Source organism: Coregonus clupeaformis, unplaced genomic scaffold (assembly GCF_020615455.1).
Source record: "Coregonus clupeaformis isolate EN_2021a unplaced genomic scaffold, ASM2061545v1 scaf1338, whole genome shotgun sequence".
Taxonomy (NCBI): Eukaryota; Metazoa; Chordata; class Actinopteri; order Salmoniformes; family Salmonidae; genus Coregonus; species Coregonus clupeaformis.
Window position 1 is genome coordinate 80,001 of NW_025534792.1, and position 25,824 is coordinate 105,824.

Consider the following 25,824-nt stretch of genomic DNA (forward strand, 5'->3'; position numbering starts at 1 on the left):
GAGATGGGATTGTGTCGAGGCACAGATCTGGGGAAGGGTACCAATACATTTCTGCAGCATTGAAGGTCCCCAAGAACACAGTGGCCTCCATCATTCTTAAATGGAAGAAGTTTGGAACCATGACTGAACCATGGCCGCCCGGCCAAACTGAGCAATCGGGGAAGAAGGGCCTTGGTCAGAACTCGATGGTCACTCTGACAGAGCTCCAGAGTTCCTCTGTGGAGATGGGACAAGCGTCACGTCTGGAGGAAACCTGGCACCATCCCTATGGTGAAGCATGGTGGTGGCAGCATCATGCTGTGGGGATGTTCTTCACCGACAGGAACTGGGAGACTAGTCAGGATCGAGGGAAAGATGAACTGAGCAAAGTACAGTGAGATCCTTGATGAAAACCTGCTCCAGAGCACTCAGGACCTCAGACTGGGGTGAAGGTTCACCTTCCAACAGGACAACGACCCTAAGCACACAGCCAAGACAACGCAGGAGTGGCTTCGGGACAAGTCTCTGAATGTCCTTGAGTGGCCCAGCCAGAGCCCAGACTTGAACCCGATCTAACATCTCTGGAGAGACCTGAAAATAGCTGTAGAGCGACACTCCCCATCCAACCTGACAGAGCTTGACAGGATCTGCAGAGAAGAATGGGAGAAACTCCCCAAATACAGGTGTGCCAAGCTTGTAGCGTCATACCCAAGAAGACTCAAGGCTTTAATCGCTGCCAAAGGTGCTTCAACAAAGTACTGAGTAAAGGGTCTGAATTCTTATGTAAATGTGATATTTCTGTGTGTTTTTTTTATATGTATTTGCAAAAATTTATAAAAACCTGTTTTTGCTTTGTCATTATGGGGTGTTGTGTGTAGATTGATGAGGGGGAAAAAAACTAACAATTTAATCCATTTTAGAATAAGGCTGTAACGTAACAAAATGTGGAAAAAGTCAAAGTGTCTGAATACTTTCCGAATGCACTGTAAGACCCTCTATGTTCAGGTTACACTTATCAATGTCAATTATGTGGTGTGTGTTGCGTGTGTGTGTGTGTGTGTGTGTGTGTGTGTGTGTGTGTGTGTGTGTGTTTGTCTGTGTGTGTGTGTGTGTGTGTGTGTGAATAGACAGAGGGCAATGTCCTCTGGCTGTCTGAGTATCAGGTGATATACAGGTAACTGCCAAAATAAAGGAAACACCAACATAAAGCGTCTTAATAGGGTGTTGGGCCACCCTGAGCCCGTACAGCTTCAATGCACCTTAGCGTAGATTCTAGAAGTGTCTGGAACTCTATTGGAGGGATGCAAAACCATTCTTCTACGAGATATTCCATAATTTCTGACCGACCGGCTCGATTCGGTCTTATGTAGCAAAATTTGAAATTGTGTTTTTTACATTGGATAAAAGTAGACTCAGAGCTAGAAAATGGTATATCATACACTACAGTTGAGGAACAATGGGAAAGTAATTCTGCTTTGAAAGTTGATAAACTTTTAACCCCACTTTTGAGAAAATGGCCCTTGAATGTTTTGGTACACCTGGAGAGCTCTTCTTTGTCTACACCCATTCAGCATCGTTCACACCCTCTTAAGCCTTAGCCCCAACCTCCTTAAGGGTTGACGACATCAGCAGCCTGGTGGTCCAAAATAGCATAACTGGTGTATTTTAACACCAATAAACCCATCCGTTTAAAAATGAATTTAGTACATGTCAATCTAGCAAACCAGCAACTAAAAGCAACTTTCGAAACAATGTTTTGGTTCGTTTCTAGCTTGTTAGCTAGCTAGCTAACGTTAAGTTAGCTTACTAGCCAGTTCAAATAATGACCATATCGTAAAGCTGACAACGTCTTAACTTTAGTGGCGAGCTAATTACAAAAAATAGCTTACTTTGTGAGTGTGACGAAATGAAAGCAGGGAATTCTACTGGAGTATTTTATAACTTGGACACTGTCTTGTTGGCATAATGTTCTATCCTAATTTGCCTTTGGTGCAGGTCATGTTGTTCTTCACATTACCGTCTCTGGTAAACACACACTATATAAAATAAAAACAATGTTTATTTGTCACATGCACAGGATACAGAAGGTGTAAACGGTACAGTGAAATGGTTACTTGTATAGTGGAGTCTTTTGTTTAGACATGTAGCTAGCTAGCTTAACAATGAACCATAATCCCAACTCATAATGTTACTACCCTGCATGAATCTACAGGTAGCTAACCAACTAGGTTCAATGTTAGCTAGCTAGCTAACATTAGGCTATAACTAGCAATGTAAATGGTTCTGCGATACAAATAATATTACCTCACAGATCATACACGTAACGTTAGCTAGCGAACCAGCCAGACAGCTAATGTTAGCTAGCTAGCTAACAGTACGCTTTAACTTACATTGAAAATGACTTTCTGACAAATTTAGAAACATAGAATATCTGAAAATATAGCTAGCTAGACTCTCTTACCCGTATACATGGATTAACGCTTCTCCCTATCTGTCGCGGATGCCATGGTTGCCCTTAGTTTGAAGATGTAATCTGGAGACAGGTGTTTTTTGCAGTTCTTCGTGTTATCTTTCAAAAAAGCAACGTTAAAAAGGATTACCTACACATACTGAGCAGCTCATGTTATAGACAGAAGCGTGCTACATTGCCGACCAATCCGAACTCATCTCTCGGCATGTCCATACCATGCATTATCTCAGCCAATAATGGCTAGCGGGAAGGTTCCTGTCTTTTTCCGTGGCCAAACCAACTAGGCTCGTAATTTAACAATTTTATTCGTATTTACAGATGGCATACAAGTTTGTTATTAAGGCACATCAAAGTTCACACGTTCCAGAAGGCATTTCTGCCCAAGAACGCATTTTGATATAAATGCCTCTCCTGTGAAATAGTTACGCACGACATATGCATAGTTTCCTGAAACGAGTCACATTTGGTGTTTTGTTGATGGTGGTGGAAAACGCTGTCTCAGGCGCCGCTCCAGAATCTTCCATAAATGTTCAGTTGGGTTGAGATCTGGTGACTGAGACACACACACACACCCTTTAAACCCCCTGTGCTCCTTTAAGACCCCTCTTTCAATGTCACTGAGATCTTCATCTAGCTATGGTACCCAAAATAATGGGCAACTGGGCATTTTTATACATGATCTTAAGCATTATGGGATTTTAGTTGCTTTATTAACTCAGGAACCACACCTGTGTGGAAGCACCTGCTTTCAATATACTTTGTATTCCTCATTTACTCACGAGTTTCCTTTATTTTGGTAGTTACCTGTAGTAGCTCAGCTCTGGTCACCAACTCTCCCTCCCCCCTCTCTATTTTTCCCTCAAGGGGCCCCATTCCTTCTTTTGTTTACCTCTCCTGCTTTTCTCTCCCACTCATACCTTCTCTTGTCCTTCACGCCTACACTTTTCTCATTCCATCTCACGCTCTCTCTCTCTCTCTCTCTCTCTCTCTCTCTCTCTCCATCTCTCTCTCTCTCTCCATCTCTCTCTCTCTCTCTCTCTCTCTCTCTCTCTCTCTCTCTCTCTCTCTCTCTCTCTCTCTCTCTCTCTCTCTCTCTCTCTCTCTCTCTCTCTCTCTCTCTCTCTCTCTCTCTCTCTCTCTCTCTCTCTCTCTCTCTCCATCTCTCTCTCTCTCTCTCTCTCTCTCTCTCTCTCTCTCTCTCTCTCTCTCTCTCTCTCTCTCTCTCTCTCTCTCTGTTCATCTCCCTCCCCTTTTTACTTGTCAGAGGATACGTACAACTTCTTTTGATTAGCTTTTAACATTTCTCTTTGTCACCCACACCCTCTGCTCTCTCTCACGCCATTTCATTCTCTCACTCTCTCTCTCTCTCCTTCGCTCTCTCTTTTGCTCTCTCTCTCTGCTCTCTTTCTCTCTCTCGCTCTCTCCTCTATCGCTCTCTCCTCTTTCTCTTTCTCTCTCTCTCGCCTCTCTCCTCTTCTCTCACTCACTCCTTCTCTCTCCCTTGCTCTCTCGTTCGCTCTCTTTCACTCTCTCTTTCGCTCTCTCTCTCTTTTGCTCTCTCTCTCTCTTTCACTCTCTCCTCTCTCCTTCTCTCTACTTCTCTCTCTCTTTCGTTCCTTTCAACTCTGATCTCTCTGATCTATTTTAGCTGTCGCTATAGTAACATTTAAGGTTTACTGCTGCTGTTCTGGCTGACGTGTGCGCGTGCGCGTGTATGCATGTGCATGTCCGTGTGTGTGTGTGTGTGACCCAGGTCAATGTATGAATCCAGATGGACAGAGAGGTGTTTATATTGTATCAGAGACGTGTTGTTCTCCTCTCTTGAGTTCTGTAGTGTTTACAGACCATGTCCCTGGAGACAGCACTGTTTGTATTAGAAACCGAGCTAGGAGCTCTCCTGGATGGAAACAGTCACTTTTACCTCTTCACCAGACCTGGGTCCAAATAGTATTAGTTTTCTCTCCAATATTTTAGGTATTCTTGATTTAGTGACTTAGACCAAATAGACCAAAAAGTGCAAACCCATTGTTTTTATGTGGGGTATCATAAACCGTTTAAGGCAGTGTAACTGTTAATCATATCAACTCAACGTCTTCATATGTTAACCTAAAAACGGTGTGTGTGTGTGTGTGTGTGTGTGTACTATAGGAAGAATGTGAAGGTGTCAGCAGTGTGCCGGTTCTCTCTGTCTGAGGTCCAACGGGTCTTTGACGGGCCCTACATGGAGAACCAGGACTCTGGAGACAAGTGGAGCGAGTACACTGGCAAGGTCCCTGACCCACGACCTGGATCGGTGAGTATCACACACACACACACACACACACACACATTTGGTCTTTTGCTGTCCAAGTGAACTCCTGTATAACAGGCCCAGTCAGGCCTTCTGAGTTGCTGATCTAAAGTTTCCCTTAATCTCTCTATCCTCAGCATCCCAACATCCAATATACTGAGTCTGAGAGAGGGAGGGAGAGAGGGAGGAAGGGAGGGATTTATAAAAACAGAGTGATAAACAGAGGTAAACTCTGGAGAGGAAAGATGGAAAAGAGATTATAGAACTGCGCGGCAGCTTCTTGGATGAGGATCAAACGGAACAAGCTTATGTCATTGAAAGCCATTTCCATGGCGATTATCGCCGGGTCAAGACTCGGCGACGGTTATGATGACTTATTATGGGCTCCAAAGCCATGACTTCATTAACGAGAGGAGTCGTGATCTACTGTAGTGTCGTTTAAACACTGAAAAGCTTGATTTCAACTGTCCGGGTATAGCTGTAAAATGATGTAGAGAGGAAGTAATGGTTCTGGTTCTTACCTGTAGTGACAGTGTCAAAACCTCTTAGCAGAGTTGGGAAAGTCATCTCACAGAGGACAAAGTCAGAGATGTTGTTCCCTTAGTCAGGTGGAGAGAGATAAGCAGCTTACACGGATGCACACACTGACTTTTCAACTCATAGTGGCCTACGATAAACTATGAACTATAAACTCAGAGGGCTTGCCTTTATACTGTAAACTCTGAACTCAGAAGGCTGGACTGTAAGGGAGGGCTATATTGTCCACTCATCTCTCTCCATCCATCCATCTATCCATCCATCTATCCACCCATAATATAATAATATAAAATATACAGTGCCTACCAGAAAGTATTCACACCCCTTTACTTATTCCAAACGTTGTTGTGTTACAGCCTGAATATTACATTTATTAAATTGATGTTTTTTGTCACCCATCTACACACAATACCCCATAAAGACAAAGTGAAATAATGTTTTTAGAAATTTTAGCAGATTTTTTTAATATGAAACACAGAAATATTTAATTTACATAAGTATTCACACCCCTGATTCAATACATGTTAGAATCACCTTTGGCAGAGATTACAACTGAGAGTATTTCTGGGTAAGTCTCTAAGAGCTTTGCACACCTGGATTGTACAATATTTGTCGGGGTGTATCACCGCCTGGTGCGGCAACTGCACCGCCCGCAACCACAGGGCTCTCCAGAGGGTGGTGCGGTCTGCCCAACGCATCACCGGGGGCACACTGCCTGCCCCCCAGGACACCTACAGCACCCGATGACACAGAAAGGCCAAAAAGATCATCAAGGACATCAACCACCTTAGCCACGGCCTGTTCACCCCGCTACCATCCAGAAGGCGAAGTCAGTACAGGTGCATCAAAGCTGGGACCGAGAGACTGAAAAACAGCTTCTATCTCAAGGCCATCAGACTGTTAAATAGCCAGCTACCACCCGGTTACTCAACCCTGCACCTTAGAGGCTGCTGCCCCATATACATAAACATGGAATCACTGGTCACTTTAATAATGGAACACTAGTCACTTTAATAATGTTTACATACTACTTTACTCATTTCATATGTATATACTGTATTCTATTCTACTGTATTTTAGTCAATGCCACTCCGACATTGCTCGTCCCAATATTTATATATCACTTAATTCCATTATTTTACTTTTAGATTTGTGTGTATTGTTGTGAATTGTTAGATACTACTGCACTGTTGGAGCTAGGAACACAAGCATTTTGCTACACCCGCAATAACATCTGCTAAAAATGTGTATGTGACCAATAAAATTAGATCTGATTTGCAATTATTACTTTTTTAAATTCTTCAAGCTCTGTCAAATTGGTTGTTGATCATTGCTAGACAGCCATTTTCAAGTCTTGCCATAGATTTTCACGCCAATTTCAGTCAAAACTGTAACTAGGCCACTCAGGAACATTAAATGTTGTCACAGTTTCGGCCGAGGCTGCTCCTCCTCCTTGCTCGGGCAGGCTTCGGCGGTCGTCGTCCCCGGAGTACTAGCTACCACCGTTGTATGTTATCGATGTTTGTTTGGTTTTGTCTTTATTGTACACCTGTTTCCGTTTGGGTTAATGATGTCCCCTATAAGTTTCTCGTTTTGTTAGTCGTGTGTTGTGTGTTATTGTTCGCCTGTCATTTTGGTGCTGCTCGTGTTTTGTATTTTCCTGGTCTGTCGCACTGTGTGTTTTCGTGCGCTTGGAGTATTGTATTTTACGCACTGGTGCGTATCACTTGCCTTCTGTTTTGTTTGAGGTCAGTGTCTTGTTTATTGTTTTGTGCAGTAAAAGTCGGTTGACTTAGCTTCTGTGTCCTGCGTGTGACTCCTCCACCACATCCACCTCAGCCAGTTATTGACAGAATAACACACCCCCATGGAGTCAGCAGGAGCCACAGCAGCGCACAATCCTATGGAGGAGCGCGTCCGCGGGCAGGACGAGAGGATACAACAGCTCACGGTCGCCCTGCAGGAAGTAATCACCACGCTCCACCGATGGGATAACAGAGGGGTACCCACACCTCCACCTCCCGGACCTCCACCGTCGACCAGTCCTGCCATCCAAGTTCCGGAATCCAGGGGAATTCGGCTCTCGCTCCCGAGGGCGTATGATGGCATCGCAGCCGGGTGTCAGGGGTTCCTTCTGCAGGTGGAGCTCTACCTGGCCACCGTACACCCGGCGCCCTCGGGACACGAGAGCGTTTCCGCCCTCATCTCCTGTCTCACCGGCAAGGCGTTGGAGTGGGCCAATGCTGAATGGAGGGGGATAGACGCCACCACCATCACCTACGCGGAGTTCTCCCACCGCTTCAGGGCCGTGTTCGACCATCCACCTGAGGGGAAAGCGGCGGGGGAGCGTCTATTCTACCTCCGACAGGGGAAGAGGAGCGCACAGGAGTTCGCCCTGGAATTCCGGACCCTAGCGGCGGATGCAGGGTGGAATGAGCGGGCCCTCATCGACCACTACCGTTGTAGTCTACAGGAGGACGTCCGTCGAGAGCTGGCCTGCAGGGATACCAACCTCACGTTCGACCAGTTGGTGGACATGTCCATCCGGCTGGACACCCTGCTGGCCACCCGCGGATGTTCTGAGTGGGGTTCGTCCATTCCACCCTCCAGCACCACCGAGCCGAGCCCAATGGAGCGTCCCACTTACCCAGAGCGTCCCACTTACCCAGAGCTCTCTATTGTGCACTTCTGTATACCTGTAAGATTTCCACAGGTTGCACCTCATTCCCAGCATAAGGCGCTAGTAGATTCAGGCGCAGCTGGGAATTTTGTTGATCAGAAATTTTGTTTAGAGTTAGGGATTCCCCTCCTCCCTGTTGACGCCCCATTTCCCGTTCATGCACTAGATAGCCGTCCGTTGGGATCGGGATTGATTAGGGAGGTCACAGCGCCACTTAGGATGTGTACGCAGGGGGGTCATGAGGAAACTATTCAGCTATATCTGATCGACTCTCCTGCGTATCCGGTGGTGCTGGGAATTCCCTGGTTGAGTACCCATAATCCTTCCATTTCGTGGCAACAGAGGGCTCTTAAGGAGTGGTCTGCCCAGTGTGAGGGGCGGTGTCTAGGTGTTTCCGTGGGGGCGACCTCGGTGGAGAGTCCAAACCAGGGGCCCGCAATGCACATTCCCCCTGAGTATGAGGATTTGGCACTTGTGTTCAGTAAATCGAGGGCGGCGCAGTTGCCTCCTCATAGACAGGGGATTGTGCGATAGACCTCCAGGCAGGAGCAGCGCTTCCGCGGAGCCACGTGTATCCTCTGTCTCAAGAGGAGAAGAGGGCTATGGAGACTTACATAGCCGAATCTCTGAGACAAGGATACATACGGCCCTCCACTTCCCCTGCGTCCTCAAGCTTCTTTTTTGTGAAGAAAAAAGATGGAGGGTTGCGCCCATGCATTGATTACCGTAGTCTCAATCAGATCACTGTGAAATACAGTTATCCACTCCCTCTGATTGCGACTCTGACGGAATCATTGCACGGAGCGCGTTTCTTCACAAAACTGGATCTCAGGAGCGCGTATAACTTGGTGCGCATTAGGGGGGGCGATGAATGGAAGACAGCATTTAGTACCACCTCGGGTCATTACGAGTATCTCGTCATGCCATACGGGTTGATGAATGCTCCTTCAGTCTTCCAATCCTTCGTGGATGAGATCTTCCGGGACATGCAGGGGCAGGGTGTGGTCGTGTACATAGATGACATTCTGGTGTACTCTTCTACCCGAGCCGAGCATGTAGCCCTGGTGCGCCGAGTGTTGAGGAGGCTGTTGGAGCACGACCTGTATGTCAAGGCAGAGAAATGTCTGTTTTTCCAGGAGTCGGTCTCCTTTTTTGGGTTATCAGTTGTCCGCGTCAGGGGGTGAAGATGGAGGTGGACCGTGTGTCAGCCGTGCGTAATTGGCAAACCCCAACCACTGTTAAAGAGGTGCAGCAGTTCTTGGGTTTTGCGAATTACTACCGGAGGTTTATCCGGGGTTTTGGACAGGTGGCAGCTCCCATAACGTCTCTTCTGAAGGGGGGTCCGGTGCGCTTGCAGTGGTCAGCTGAGGCGGACAGGGCTTTTGGGAGACTGAAGGGCCTGTATACTTCGGCTCCGGTGCTAGCGCATCCGGATCCCACCTTACCATTTCAGGTAGAGGTGGACGCGTCTGAGGCCGGTATAGGGGCCGTGCTATCTCAACGGTCCGGCACGCCACCTAAACTCCGCCCCTGTGCTTTTTACTCCAAAAAGCTCAGCCCGGCGGAGCGAAATTATGACGTAGGGGACAGGGAGCTATTAGCCGTGGTACAGGCCCTAAAGGTGTGGAGGCATTGGCTTGAGGGGGCTCAACACCTTTTCCTCATTTTGACTGACCACCGTAACCTGGAGTACATCCGGGCAGCTAGGAGACTGAACCCTCACCAGGCTCGGTGGAACATGTTTCTAGCCCGGTTCGTATTTAAAATCACGTACATCCCTGGTTCCCAGAACGGTAAGGCAGACGCCCTGTCCCGGCGGTATGACACAGAGGAGAGGTCCGTTGAGCCCACTCCCATACTACCGGAGTCTTGTCTGGTGGCACCGGTAGTGTGGGAGGTCGATGCTGGAATCGAGCGGGCGTTGCGTACCGACCCTAGCCCTCCACAGTGTCCTGTGGGTCGGACGTACGTTCCGCTCGAGGTTCGGGATCGACTTATTTATTGGGCTCACACGTCACCCTCCTCTGGACATCCAGGTATTGGCCGGACAGTGCACTGCCTTAGCGCTAAGTACTGGTGGCCAACGTTAGCCAGGGATGTGAGGGTTTATGTCTCCTCCTGCTCGGTGTGCGCCCAGTGTAAGGCGCCCAGACACCTGCCCAGGGGGAAGTTACAACCCCTGCCCATTCCACAACGACCCTGGTCTCACCTCTCGGTGGATTTTGTTACAGACCTTCCCCCCTCTCAGGGGAATACCACCATACTGGTCGTTGTGGATCGGTTCTCTAAGGCCTGTCGTCTCCTCCCAATGCCGGGTCTTCCTACTGCCCTACAGACCGCTGAGGCACTATTCACCCACGTCTTCCGGCATTACGGGGTACCCGAGGATATAGTGTCTGATCGAGGTCCCCAGTTCACCTCCCGAGTCTGGAGGGCGTTCATGGAGCGCTTGGGGGTCTCGGTGAGCCTTACCTCGGGGTACCACCCGGAGAACAATGGGCAGGTAGAACGAGTGAACCAGGATGTGGGTAGGTTTCTGAGGTCGTATTGCCAGGGCCGGCCGGAGGAGTGGGCGAGGTATATTCCCTGGGCAGAGATGGCCCAGAACTCTCTCCGCCACTCCTCCACCAACCTAACCCCTTTCCAATGTGTGTTAGGGTACCAGCCGGTTCTGGCACCGTGGCATCAGAGCCAGATCGAGGCCCCTGCGGTGGATGAGTGGGTACGGCGCTCGGAGAAGACGTGGAACGCTGCACACGTCCATCTGCAGCGGGCCATCCATCGACAAAAGGCGAGCGCCGATCTCCACCGCAGTGAGGGGCCGGTGTACGCACCTGGAGATCGAGTCTGGCTCTCGACCAGAAACCTACCCCTCCGCCTGCCCTGCCGGAAGCTGGGTCGGCGGTTTGTGGGGCCTTTTAAAGTCCTGAGGAGATTGAACGAGGTGTGTTACAGGTTACAACTGCCTAATGATTATCGCATTAACCCCTCGTTCCATGTGTCTCTTCTCAGGCCGGTGGTAGCTGGTCCACTCCAGGAAGGTGAGATAGGAGAGACTCCTCCGCCCCCACTGGACATCGAGGGGGCTCCGGCGTACACAGTTTGGTCCATCTTGGACTCGAGACGTCGGATGGGGGGTCTCCAATATCTCGTGGTGTGGGAGGGGTACGGCCCGGAGGAACGGTGCTGGGTGCCGAGGAGGGACATCCTAGACCCGTCTCTCCTGACAGAGTTCAACCGTGGTCACCCCACGCTCCCTGCTCCGTGTCCTCCTGGTCGTCCCCGAGGCCGGGGTCGGCGCACGGCTGGAGCCACGCCTCAAGGGGGGGGTACTGTCACGGTTTCGGCCGAGGCTGCTCCTCCTCCTTGCTCGGGCAGGCTTCGGCGGTCGTCGTCCCCGGAGTACTAGCTACCACCGTTGTATGTTATCGATGTTTGTTTGGTTTTGTCTTTATTGTACACCTGTTTCCGTTTGGGTTAATGATGTCCCCTATAAGTTTCTCGTTTTGTTAGTCGTGTGTTGTGTGTTATTGTTCGCCTGTCATTTTGGTGCTGCTCGTGTTTTGTATTTTCCTGGTCTGTCGCACTGTGTGTTTTCGTGCGCTTGGAGTATTGTATTTTACGCACTGGTGCGTATCACTCGCCTCCTGTTTTGTTTGAGGTCAGTGTCTTGTTTATTGTTTTGTGCAGTAAAAGTCGGTTGACTTAGCTTCTGTGTCCTGCGTGTGACTCCTCCACCACATCCACCTCAGCCGGTTATTGACAAATGTCTTCTTAGTAAGCAACTCCAGTGTATATTTGGCCTTGTGTTTTAGGTTATTGTCCTGCTGAAAGGTGAATTTGTCTCTCAGTTTCTGTTGGAATGCAGACTGAACCAGGTTTTCCTCTAGGATTTTGCCTGTGCTCTATTCCTTTTATTTTTATCTTTGAAAACTCCCTAGTCCTTGCCGATGACAAGCATACCCATAACATGATGCAGCCACCACCACATGATGAGTGGTACTCAGTGATGTGTTGTCTTGGATTTGCCCCAAACATAACAATTTGTATTCCGGACAAAAAGTTCATTTCTTTGCCACATGATGCATGTTTTGGAATATTTTTATTCTGTACAGGCTTCCTTCTTTTCACTCTGTCATTTAGGTTAGTATTGTGAAGTAACTACAATGTTGTTGATCCATCCTTAGTTTTCTCCTATCACAGCCATTAAACTCTGTAACTCTTTTAAAGTCACCATTGGCTTCATGGTGAAATCCCTGAGCGGTTTCCTTCCTCTCCGGCAACTGAGTTAGGAAGGACGCCTGTATCTTTGTAGTGATTGGGTGTAATTAATAACTTAGCCATGTTCAAAGGGATATTCAATGTCTGCTTTTTTTAAATCTACCAATAGGTTTCCTTCTTTGCGAAGCGTTGGAAAACCTCCCTGGTCTGTGGTTGAATCTGTGTTTGAAATTCACTGCTCGACTGAGGGACCTTACAGATAATTGTATGTGTGGGGTACAGAGATGAGGTAGTCATTAAAAAATCATGTTAACCACTGTTATTGCACACAGAGTGAGTCCATGCAACTTATTATGTGACTTGTTAAGCAAATTTGACTCCTGAACTTTTATAGGCTTGCCATAACAAAGGGGTTGAATATTTATTGACTGAAGACATTTCAGCATTTAATTTTTTATTAATTTGTAAAGATTTCTAAAAACATAATTCCACTTCGACATTATGTGGTATTGTGTGTAGGCCAGTGACACAAAATCTCAATGTAATCCATTTTCAATTCAGGTTGTAACACAACAAAATGTGGAAAAAGTAAAGGGGTGTGAGTACTTTCTGAGGCACTCTATGCCATTTAGCAGACGCTTTTATCCAAAGCGACTTACAGTCCATCCATTCATCCATCCATTCATCCATCCTTCTCTCTTCCTGTGCATAACAGACCATCTGAAAGCCAGAGGCGGGAACTCCACCTCTTTCTCTCCTCTATCCCTCTCTCCTCTGTATTTATTTTCTTTATCCATCTTCTAATCCCTCTCTCCTTCCCTCTCTCCAGTGTATAACCGACCAGTTGAGATGCTCTCTCTCTCTCTCCTCCCCTCATCCCTCTATTTCTCCTCCCCTCATCCCTCTCTCTCCTCCCCTCATCCCTCTCCTCCCCTCCTCTCTCTCCTCCCCTCATCACTCATCCCTCTCCCCTCATTCCTCATCCATCGCCTCATTCCTCTCCTCCCCTCATTCCTCTCCTCCCCTCATCCCTCATCTCCCCTCATCCCTCTCCTCCCCTCATCCCTCATCCCTCTCCTCCCCTCATCCCTCATCCCTCTCCTCACCTCATCCCTCATCCCTCTCCTCCCATCATCCCTCTCCTCCCCTCATCCCTCTCTCTCCTCCCCTCATCCCTCTCTCTCCTCCCCTCATCCCTCTCTCTCCTCCCATCATCCCTCTCCTCCCCTCATCCCTCATCCCTCTCCTCCCCTCATCCCTCATCCTCTTCCCCTCATCCCTCTCTCTCCTCCCCTCATCCCTCTCTCTCCTCCCCTCATCCCTCTCTCTCCTCCCATCATCCCTCTCCTCCCCTCATCCCTCTCTCTCCTCCCCTCATCCCTCTCTCTCCTCCCCTCATCCCTCACCCTCTCTCCCTCATCCCTCATCCCTCTACTCCCCTCCCCTCATCCCTCTACTCCCCTCATCCCTCTCTCTCCTCCCCTCATCCCTCATCCCTCTCCTCCCCTCATCCCTCTCCTCCCCTCATCCCTCTCTCTCCTCCCCTCATCCCTCATCCCTCTCCTCCCCTCATCCCTCATTCCTCTCCTCCCCTCATCCCTCTCCTCCCCTCATCCCTCTCTCTCCTCCCCTCATCCCTCATCCCTCTCCTCCCCTCATCCCTCTCCTCCCCCTCCTCTCCCTCCTCCCCTCATCACTCATCCCTCTCCTCCCCTCATTCCTCATCCCTCCCCTCATTCCTCTCCTCCCCTTCCCTCATCCCTCTCCTCCCCTCATCCCTCTCCTCCCCTCATCCCTCGCTCTCCTCCCCTCATCCCTCATCCCTCTCCTCCCCTCATCCCTCATCCCTCTCCTCCCCTCATCCCTCATCCCTCTCCTCCCCTCATCCCTCTCCTCCCCTCATCCCTCTCTCTCCTCCCATCATCCCTCTCCTCCCCTCATCCCTTTCCTCCCCTCATCCCTCTCTCTCCTCCCCTCATCCCTCATCCCTCTCCTCCCCTCATCCCTCTCTCTCCTCCCCTCATCCCTCATCCCTCTCCTCCCCTCATCCCTCTCCTCCCCTCATTCCTCTGCTCCCCTCATCCCTCTCTCTCCTCCCCTCATCCCTCTCCTCCCCTCATCCCTCATCCCTCTCCTCCCATCATCCCTCTCCTCCCCTCATCCCTCTCTCCTCCCCTCATCCCTCTCCTCCCCTCATCCCTCATCCCTCTCTCCTCCCCTCATTCCTCTCCTCCCCTCATCCCTCTCTCCTCCCCTCATCTCTCTCCTCCCCTCATCCCTCTCCTCCCCTCATCTCTCTCCTCCCATCATCCCTCTCCTCCCCTCATCCCTCTCTCTCCTCCCCTCATTCCTCTCCTCCCCTCATTCCTCTCCTCCCCTCATCCCTCTCCTCCCCTTATCCCTCTCCTCCCCTCATCCCTCATCCCTCTCCTCCCCTCATCCCTCTCCTCCCCTCATCCCTCTCTCCTCCCCTCATCCCTCTCTCTCCTCCCCTCATCCCTCTATCTCCTCCCCCTCATCCCTCTCTCTCCTCCCCTCATCCCTCTCTCTCCTCCCCTCATCTCTCTCTCTCCTCCCCTCATTCATCTATCTCCTCCCCTCATCCCTCTATCTCCTCCCCTCATCCCTCTATCTCCTCCCCTCATCCCTCTCCCTCTCATCCCTCTCCTCTCCTCCCCTCAACCCTCTTCTCCCTCTGTCTCTCCATCTGTCTCCTCCCCTCTTCCCTCATGTTTCCAGTGTATTACAGACCAGTTGAGATCCAGAGGTATAAACTCCTCCACCTCCCTGCCAGACGACGTCTTGAACTTTGTGAGGAGACACCCTCTGATGTCCCAGCAGGTCATGTCTACAGAGCAGCGCCCCCTGTTGTTCAGGAGAACCACAGACTACACCCAGCTGGTGGCTCACAGGGTGGAGGGTCTAGACGGGCAGAACTACCATTTACTGCTCATGGGCACAGGTTGGTGTGGGTGGGTGGGGGGTTGTGGTGGGGTATGAGGGGGTGTCTCAGGGGGTGGCTGTGCATGCGTTATGCTGTGTGTTTGCATACATGGGATTAGTTTTTGTGGCACTAGGCAGTCATTTATTTCTATCACCAATCATCCCAGTAAAGGAATGGAACAGACTTCAAACCACATGTACAGTACATCCCATTGTGTGTGTGTGTGTTTGTGTGTGTGTGTGTTGTGACCATGTCTCTGTCTCCTGTTCCAGACGATGGCTGGCTGCACAGAGCTGTAGAGGTCAAGGGTCATCTACACATCATAGAGGAGCTACAGCTGTTTGACCAACCACAGCCTGTGGAAAGCCTGGTCATCTCACACACACAGGTACACACTCACAAACGGACATGCAGGCACATACGCATGCACGTAGGGACACATACACACCCACCCACTCTCTCTCTCTCTCTCTCTCTCTCTCTCTCTCTCTCTCTCTCTCTCTCTCTCTCTCTCTCTCTCTCTCTCTCTCTCTCTCTCTCTCTCTCTCTCTCTCTCTCTCTCTCTCACACAAACAGGTAATATCAAGGTTTGTTTTGTTTAGTGATCTTGTAACTCAAGGATATTTTCAATAACACAGGCCTCATTACACTCTCCCTCCCTCCCTCCCTCCCTCCCTCCCTCCCTCCCTCCCTCCCTCCCTCCCTCTCTCCCCCCTCTAGTTGAATGTGTATGTAGGTTCTCCCTCTGGCGTAGTCCAGCTACCTCTCTCCACCTGTAGCAGGTACACTTCCTGTTACGACTGTATCTTCTCCCGGGACCCTTACTGTGGCTGGGACGGACAGGACTGTGTGGACATCACAGCACAGACTGACAGGTGAGAGTGTGTGTGGGTGTGGGTGTTAGGGGGGTGTGGGGGGAAATAATGCAGTGTGTGTGTGTGTGTGTGTGTGCACTTGATAACAGGCTAACAGTGTCTCCTCCTCTCCTCAGGTCTAACCTGACCCAGGACGTCCTGTATGGGAACAGAGGATGTGACAATGGTACACAGACAGACAGACACACAGACAGACACACAGACAGACAGACACACAGACAGACACACAGACAGACAGACAGACAGACAGACAGACAGACAGACAGACAGACAGACAGACACAGACACACAGACACACAGACAGACACACAGACAGACACACAGACAGACACACAGACAGACAGACAGACACACAGACAGACACATAGACAGACACATAGACAGACACACAGATAGACACAGACAGACAGACAGACACATACACACACACACACACACACACACAGAGACATACAGACAGGCCTTATATGACCACACTTTGTTTTATTATACTGCAGATTTATTTTACAATCAATCAATCAAATGTATTTTTTTTACATTTGGTTGATTACATTTGACTTTTTACATTAGCAGTTGTGTCACAAAGTGCTTATACAGAAACCCAGCCTAAAACCCCAAAGAGCAAGCAATGCAGATGCAGAAGCACAGTGGCTAGGAAAAACTCCTTACCTGGAAAGTTGAGGGACTTACAGCAATGATAAGAGTTGCGTTAGGACTAGACACTGGTCTCACTATAGTAGTAATGTAGTAGGGTTTTATATGGCTAGCAAGGACCCAAAGGGTAATGTCAAGATTACATTGTCTACAGTTTAGTCAAGTCCTTCCCACCTTGAGGATAAATTAGGATGGTTTCAAGGTGATTCTGCACACTGAATGATGAAATGAAATCCAAGGTTAGAATATGCAGAAATACCATCAAATTGTTTGAAGAAATGTTTAGAGGTTGATTATGCATAGTGTGTCTGCAGCATCCTCATTTCCATTGCAACTATAATCACATTTTCTTCACACATACTTTACATACTAAGAAGTTAGATTTTTTGTTGTTGTTGCATATTCTGATTAAAATGCATTTATTTTCATATGGGAGAATGTAACATATTGGATTCTTCATGCACCAATGATTTTAGAGTCATATATGCAATCAAACAAAAGTTGTATAGAAGTTGACTATAACTCCCAAACACAGTTCAATGGTCTATGGCAGTGGTTCTCAACTGGTTTTGCCTCAGGACCCAGATTGAACCAGGTTGTCTCAGTCACAACCCAATATTTGCATCGCAAAAAAGAATCAGCAAAATACAATCTGAGGTCCATAACAGTATATCAGTCTTATTAACTGTTCTGAGGTCCATAACAGTATATCAGTCTTATTAACTGTTCTGAGGTCCATAACAGTATATCAGCCTAATTAACTGTTCTGAGGTCCATAACAGTATATCAGCCTAATTAACTGTTCTGAGGTCCATAACAGTATATCAGCCAAATTAACTGTTCTGAGGTCCATAACAGTATATCACAGTCTTATTGTGAGAGGATACTCATTTTGTATGTGGGTTGCCATTCTTTCAGAGCCGATCCAGCACCGGAGCCGGTCTGTAATGGTGGGAGATGACATGCTGCTCCAGTGTGAACTCAGCTCCAACCTGGCAACCCCAGTGTGGACTCTGGACGGGTCAGAGCTGCAGGGCTACGGCCTGGACTCTGGCTTCAGGGTGGGCACCGATGGCCTCCTGGTCATTGAGTCCCGACCAGAGCAGAGCGGGGAGTATACCTGCCACGCCCTCGAGAACAGCGTCCGGGTCGCAGTGGTTACGTACTCTGTGACGGTTCGTCTAGACATGCCACACCCCCCTCCCCCACACGTCGACCCATCCCAAGACTTCTCCTACTACACCACCTGGGACTCGGACACTTCCACCCCTCCCCCCCCTCCTCCACCCAGCGCACCCCCCTCCTCTGAGAGGCCCCTGCTACACCCTCCCCCAGCCCCTCTTCCCCCCACCTCAGAGCTGCCACCCCCTCCCCCGGACCCTCTCCCCCCCACCTCGGCGCTGCTCTCCCCCAGGAGCATGGAGGCTATGTACCTGTCCCTGATCACCATCCTGGGAGGTCTGTGTCTGGTTCTGACTGTTGTCCTCCTCTACGTGGGCTTCTGTCTGCAGGGCAACCACAGGGGGAAGTACTCTCTCCGTGCTGCCGCCGCCACCGCTGCCTCTGCCAATCACATGGACAGGAAGAGGAAACACAGGAAGCAGCAGCAGAAACGCCACAGTAGCTCCGCCCACCTGGATCTCAAGACCATCTCCAGCCACTGTAATGGGAACGGGATCTGTAATGGTAACGGCATCTCCAAACAACCGGGGGACGGTGACACGCACGAAGGGGGCTTCCTCCAGATCGTCCCGAGAGAGGGCCAGTCGTCCCCCAACAAGGACCCCCCTCCTCCTGCCCCTCCTCTCCCCCCGCCCCCTCAGACCCCCTTCAACCAATCAGAGTGTGACTTGCAAGACTTCTCCAGCCCCAACGGCCTATCGGCTACGTTACCCAGCGTCTTGCGGAGGATGCACGGTAACAGCTACATGTTGTTAAGACAGAGTGACGCGGAGAGCAGCTCTCCTCTCTGCTACTCCTTCACTGAGGAACTCAACAGGATCCTGGAGAAGAGGAAGCACATGCAGCTGCTGCCAAAACCAGACGAGAGCTCTCTGTAGTAGAGGGAATATCTCTCTGTGTCAGGGAGGTAGCTCCCCCTGTGGTGGGAGGACTGAACAGGACCCATTTAATATAGGCTATTTAGCAGACGCTTTTATCCAAAGCGACGTACATCAGTGAGTGGCCCATTGGTGGCCCAAAACAGAGTGCTGTAGAGATCCTTTGTGGATGACTCATGCTCCTCACGGAGTAAAACGGGTTTAAACTAGCCTGGACTGAAAATATGAGAGAAGGAGATTGTTTTTTTGGACCACTGAAAAGGGACACACATCTGGTGAGTCTCTTGCAGGTGGGTTGGAATATCAACTGTGTTTCAAAAGAAACGATTTCTGCACACTATTCGACCTTCCTAGGAGCTATCCTCCTGCCAGCTCAGCAGAGCTCAGCAGGCTAGACCTGACCCAGCTCCAGTCAATACACCTCCGTCTGGATCAATATAAGACGAGCCCTGGAGGGGGTGATTCAGGGGGCAGGCCTCAGATCTCAGCCCCAGATTAAGAGTCCTCGCTGAGCAGGACACGAGGGGCGGGGACCCTGGAAGTCTCAACACAGCCCATGGTAACAAGGAAGAAGAGGAGGAAGAAGAAGAGGCTCATGGGAATATGAGTTCTTGTGAAGTGTGAAACTGACCTTGACTTGACTTATGTTTTCAAATGGATGCAGCTGTCCAAAGGAGGGACAAGATGGGTTTTAAGATGGTGTGCACTACACCTTTTTAGCAGGTTTCATATTGGACATTGAGGGGAAAAGTGGATTTGTTTTTATTCTTGAAGTTTGTAAATTATGTTAATATTGATTACAATGGTAACACAAACTGTAATAATCAAATTCAAGTAATATTATTAACACATAGCAACTCTTAACCCAAGAGAGAGTTTGTAATCCAATGAAAATACCCTTTGAACATTATTTTTGTGTAATAGGAAATTGGACAGTATTAACCGTTTTGATGCTATTTAAATGCCATTTCCTTCAGACATTCCCTGGTTATTATGTACTCAACTCAATGGACACTACAAACACATCAGAACTATGAGAGATTCAACCCCATCACACCATGTCAAGAGACAACCCCATCTGAGTAGGAGCTAATGGATTAGCAGCATCCCTACACTGCTGACTCTCTCGCTCCTATCCAACTCCAACCTAATGGGTCTGAACTCTACCACGACATCACAGCTCGGCCACAGAGGACCAGACATCACTTCTGGGTCATGGCCATAACAACCCTTACACCTGAGGTAACCAGACTAAGTGTTGTTTTCTGGCAGTTGGTTGGTTCTACAGACAGGCAGACAGATATCGTGGCCAGATAGTGACGTCCAGGGGAACTCTGTCTAGTCTGTTTCCCTCTTTTATTTGAGTGTTGGTTGTGAGGAGTAGAGAGGGTAGAGTAGAGAAGGTAGAGTAGAATAGAGCACAGAGGGTAGGGTAGAGAGGGTAGGGTAGAGAGGGTATGGTAGAGAGGGTAGAGTAGAGAGGGTAGAGTAGAGAGGGTAGGGTAGAGAGGAGAAGGTAGGGTAGGGTAGAGAGGAGAGGGTAGGGTAGAGAGGAGAGGGTAGGGTAGAGAGGGTAGGGTAGAGAGGGTAGGGTAGAGAGGGTAGGGTAGGAGAGGGTAGGGTAGAGAGGGTAGGGTAGAGAGGGTAGGGTAGAGAGGGTAGGGGAGAGGGTAGGGTAGAGAGGGTAGAGGTAGAGAGGGTAGGGTAGAGAGGGTAGGGTAGAGAGGGTAGGGGTAGAGAGGGTAGGGTAGAGAGGGGTAGGGAGTAGGGAGAGTAGAGAGGGGTAGGGTAGAGAGGGTAGGGAGTAGAGGGGAGGGTGAGAGGGGTAGAGTGAGAGGGGGTAGGGTAGAGAGGGTAGAGTAGAGAGGGTAGGGTAGAGAGGGTAGAGTAGAGAGGGTAGGGTAGAGAGGAGAGGGTAGGGTAGAGAGGGTAGAGTAGAGAGGGTAGCGTAGAGTAGAGGGGGTAGGGTAGAGAGGGTAGGGTAGAGTGTAGAATAGAGAGGGTAGAGTAGAGAGAGTAGAGTAGAGAGGGTAGATTTCAGTGAAGCAGAGTAAAAACATCAAGAGGCTGCAGGTACAGGGAACGGAGAGGAGATGAGACGATAATGTACACCATTCTCTGAATCTGATACTCCTCTCTGTCTCTCTCTCTCTCTCTCTCTCTCTCTCTCTCTCTCTCTCTCTCTCTCTCTCTCTCTCTCTCTCTCTCTCCTCTTTTTTTCTTTCTTCATCATTCCTCCCGCTCCCTCATCTCTTGTCTTTCCTCCCTTGCTTTTTTTTCCTCAACTATTTTCTCCATGTCAGTGGCTATGTTTCCATTAACTTGACCAGTGACATTTAGAAAGTTCGCATTGAAAATAGATGTGACAATTGCCTGCTAGGGTGTGTTTCCATTCAACCATCTTGTGTTGATAAAAACAGCTGGACATAATGACATCACACCTAAAAAAACAAATGTAGTGGTTGAAGTATTTCCATTACCCATTTAGGCAAATTATGCATTAATAAATTGGCGACAGCCTGTGTGCCCTCCCACCAACACTATTCATACAAAAGTATGTGGACACCCCTTCAAATTAGGTGGATTCAGCTATTTCAGCTACACCCGTTGCTGACAGGTGTATAAAATCGAGCACACAGCCATGCAATCTCCATAGACAAACTTAGTCAGTAGAATTGCCTTGCTGAAGAGCTCAGTGACTTTTAACGTAGCACCGTCATAGGATGCCACCTTTTCAACAAGTCAGTTCGTCAAATTTCTGCCCTGCTAGAGCTGCCGCGGTCATGTAAGTGCTGTTATTGTGAAGTGGAAACGTCTAAGAGCAACAATGGCTCAGCCGCGAAGTGGTAGGCCACACAAGCTCACAGAACGGGACCGCTGAATGCTGAAGTGCATAGCGTGTAAAAATCGTCTTCCCTCGGTTGCAACACTCCCTACCAAATTCCAAACTGCAATGTCAGCACAAGAACTCTTCATCGGGAGCTTCATGAAATGGGTTTCCATGGCCGAGCAGCCACACACAAGCCTAAGATCACCATGCACATGGCAAATGTCGGCTGGAATGGTGTAAAGCTCGCCACCATTGGACTCTGGAGCAGTGGAAATGCGTTCTCTGGAGTGATGAATCACGTGTCACCATCTGGCAGTCCGGTGGACTAATCTGGGTTTGGTGGATGCCAGGAGAAATCTACCTGCCCCAATGCATAGTGCCAACTGTAAAGTTTGGTGGAGGAGGAATAATGGTCTGGGGCTGTTTTTCATGGTTCGGGCTAGGCCCCATTCTAGACGATTCTGTGCTTCCAACTTTGTGGCAACAGTTTGGGGAAGGCCCTTTTCTGTTTCAGCATGACAATGCCCTCGTGCACAAAGCAAGGTCCATATAGAAATGGTTTGTCGAGATCAGTGTGGAAGAACTTGACTGGCCTGCACAGAGCCCTGACCTCGACCCCATCGAACACCTTTAGGATGAATTGGAATGCCGACTGTGAGCCAGGCCTAATCGCCCAACATCAGTGCCCGACCTCACTAATGCTCTTGTGGCTGAATGGAAGCAAGTCCCCACAGCAATGTTCCAACATCTAGTGGAAAGCCTTCCCAGAAGAATGGAGGCTGTTATAGCAGCAAAGGGGGGACCAACTCCATATTAATGCCCAGGATTTTAGAATGAGATGTTCAATGGACAGGTCTCCACATACTTTTGGTCATGTAGTGTGTCTGTTTCATGTCTCCGGTAGCCCACGAAAGTCAGCATGTATAGAATGCAATAATTTACTAATATTTCCCATATTCTAATAATTATCATGTGCCAACGTATCGCCACGGTCCGTGCCATGGTGAAACTTGAACTCCTGTAGATCTGAAATAATTGGATGGTGAAACTTGTCAGCCAACCAGAAAAGCAAGGCGAAGCAATTCAGGCATTCTTGACAGTCAGGACAATCCTTGTCCTGCAAATAAATAAATACATTTAATTTAATTAATTTTATAGTTTAAAAAATTGATTTTGCAAGCAGTTGTCACGCCCTGGCCTTGAGAGGCCGGTTGTCTTTAGTTGGTTTGGTCAGGGCGTGAGAATCTATGCTAGAAATTCTATGTTTATTTCAATATGATTGAAAACACCTATAGCCTTTTTTTTATGCACTCATCTCAGTTTTCATTTGAATCAATTTTTTATACGTTGCTTGTTTGTATCAATTGCAAAGATATTGGCAAATTCGTATTTGTAGTCAACTTTTGTTCTGAAGTTATCAGCCTCACAGAGAAAACCGCTCGACTATTTAACGATGCTCCTACAAAGGTTCTAACGATGAACTTAGCCTTAAGATGCTTTTGGTAAACCAGGCCCAGGACAGGTCTGTGATTTAAGTCTATGATGTGGGCTGGAGAAGCAGTGAATTGAATGTTGCAGTAAATTCTAAATAGCTATAGATGGTTGGAGACCAAACCTCACCCCACTGGGCAGAAACTGGTTGAATCAACGTTGTTTCCACGTCATTTCATGTGATGACGTTGAATCAACGTGAAAAACTGATTGGATTTGCAAAAAGAGAATTTCGTATTTTTTTTAACCAAACTTTTAAACTAAATTCAATGACATGTTCAGTTTTTTTGTTGATTTCACATTGAATTCACGTTAATTAACAACTCAACCAAATGTAAATGAAAACTAGACGTTGAAGTGACGTCTGTGGCCAGTGTGACAGGACCATGGCATTGATAAAGGACATGAAGGAGAAACAAACCAACACAAGCCATTAGAGAAGCCTTCATTAAGCCCTGTTCAAATAGTCTTTAAATATAGTGAGTGATGAGACAAGATGACAGTTATTTATTTACTTAGGTAGGCTATACTCCCAAGGGGAACATTTTAAATCAGGGTTTGGGATCTACAAATGATGTGAGGATATGTTTGAAGAGCTATGGACAGCTTTTATACACATACCACACACACCACACACACACAGGGACAGCTCTGATGCTATCTATAGCACTGTGCTAGCTTTCATCTATTTTAGTTTTCTTACCTTTTTTTATCTCTTTATGCAAGTTATTTATGTTTCCCATACCTATTGGTGACACATCAAAACAACACCAGGAAGTGAACACAGTGTAGATCTCTGTTTCTGACTCACTGATGTCTGTCCTGTTCTTCCACAGGCCTGAGAGATGCTGTCCAGTTTGGCGCCTGTCTGTTTGAAACAGATCTTGCTAACTTCAACTCCAGCCATTCTCAAATATGGTGTGATGTCTGGTACCGTGACACTAATATCTTTCCCACCGGGAATAGCTTCAAAATGTCCAAACAACTTTGAAGAGTCACCGTTTGGAATCAAACACAGTTCCAGTGCCATTGGAAGACCAATTATACCGACTGAGGAAACAGTCAAATCATCCCTTCTACAACCAGTTCGCTGCTCTATCCCATCATAACCTGAGAACTGGATACCTCAGTAAGTAGTATAGGTCAGGGTACAGTACAGATACTCTCTGTAACCGGTATACCCCTGTGCGGTTCATCACAAGATAGAGCAAACTGGGGAAAGGGGCATTTAATGGTCCTGGTCTTCACTTCAAACAACTCTACCCTCTCTATAGTCCTCTCTGTAAGGATGACAAACTATCACAAAATGGATGCTTACTATCCTAACTGTTGCCAAGTTTTAAAATGAATACACTATTGCTGCCACTATGTTCTTTGAAGTAAAAAATACATATTGTAATTTCGTACTATGTTGCTATTCTATTGCCAGTGTTGTTGTTTTGATGCCATTTGTAAGAGGCTCTGATGTGGGTGTCATGATGTCCATTAGTGTTGCACTAGTATTCTAATAGCACTGTAGAAGAAACAGGGGTCTCCAACTCTGGTCCTGGACATCTAGCGGCGGTGCAGGATTTCGTTCCAGCCAGGCAATAACACAGCTGATCCAACATATTGTGGTCCAGAGTCAGACTGAAGACCGTGATGAATTGAGTGTGTTTAGTAGGTATGTTAGTGATGGGTTGGAGCAAATCCCTGCACATCCAGTCACTCTCCAGGGCCGGATTTGGAGAACCTGTTGTAGAAGCATGGTATATTAGCTAACCGCATGATGAACAGAATACACCCACATAACCATAATGTGACAGATGATAAGACTCTTGTCTGGCCTATTAATCTGGGTTTGCTTAGATAAAGTTCCCCACAGCTCGTTAAGCAACTTCCACAGCATCTCTCTCTCTCTCTCTCTCTCTCTCTCTCTCTCTCTCTCTCTCTCTCTCTCTCTCTCTCTCTCTCTCTCTCTCTCTCTCTCTCTCTCTCTCTCTCTCTCTCTCTCTCTCTCTCTCTCTCTCTCTCTCTCTCTCTCTCTCTCTCTCTCTCTCTCTCTCTCTCTCTCTCTCTCTTTCTCTTTTCAAAGTGTATTGGAACACAGCCCTAGGTTTTACATCAGCTAGGTTCAACAAGCCAGCCAGTTAACATTGACACACTCAGTATGAGGGAGGATTACATGAGTAAAGTATTGGAGGCCCAGATCTCTGGAGAGTTCCCTGCCTGGGGTAGACAGACACTGAAAGCTGTATAGAGACTGATACTGAAGAGGCAGTCATCTGGGCCCGTTTCCTAGGAAACTACTTGGTTAGCATCCAGCCTCTACTCCCACAAATCACTGGCTACACAGTGACACATACACACACACACACAACCACACACACACATAGTCTAGCTTGCAGGGCTGCTGTCTCAAGGTGGTTCTGTTTGTGTTCTGGGAAGAATAAACATCACGGTATAAAGCATTAAAAATAACTGTGTATCTCATGTGTCTTGTCTTGTCATGTGTCCAAATCAAAGTATACGAAACGGCGCACGGAGGGCACTTCTCGAATGCGTACTCCGTTTGTACATATTTTGAAGCATGCATCGATGCAAGCTTCAACGGAAAGTATGCAAATAAATATGATGCAACCACGTAAAAAATTACACAACATTTCTTAAAATCAATGGAGGCAATTATTTGAGCTGAAGCGAGAGAAAACACACTCCGACTTCGGAATGAAATGTTGCCTATTCACATCTCATATGTTGCCTGACTAAAATATTTTATCTTGATACGTTAATAAATACATGCTGCGTTAATTT

At 48.1% G+C, this 25,824-nt stretch overlaps 1 protein-coding gene across 1 annotated transcript in view; it reads left to right on the forward strand.

Annotated features, from left to right (window-relative positions):
• Window positions 1-24,953, forward strand: part of LOC121553234 (semaphorin-4G) — a 57,048-nt gene extending 32,095 nt beyond the window's left edge. The window contains exons 10-16 of the mRNA XM_041866264.2: window positions 4,598-4,742; window positions 14,917-15,139; window positions 15,394-15,509; window positions 15,842-15,996; window positions 16,113-16,162; window positions 17,569-19,952; window positions 23,868-24,953. Coding sequence (XP_041722198.2) covers window positions 4,598-4,742; window positions 14,917-15,139; window positions 15,394-15,509; window positions 15,842-15,996; window positions 16,113-16,162; window positions 17,569-18,710 — 1,831 coding nt within the window. The 3' untranslated portion in view covers window positions 18,711-19,952; window positions 23,868-24,953. The remainder of the gene's footprint in view (window positions 1-4,597; window positions 4,743-14,916; window positions 15,140-15,393; window positions 15,510-15,841; window positions 15,997-16,112; window positions 16,163-17,568; window positions 19,953-23,867) is intronic.
• The last annotated feature ends 871 nt before the right edge of the window (window positions 24,954-25,824 follow it).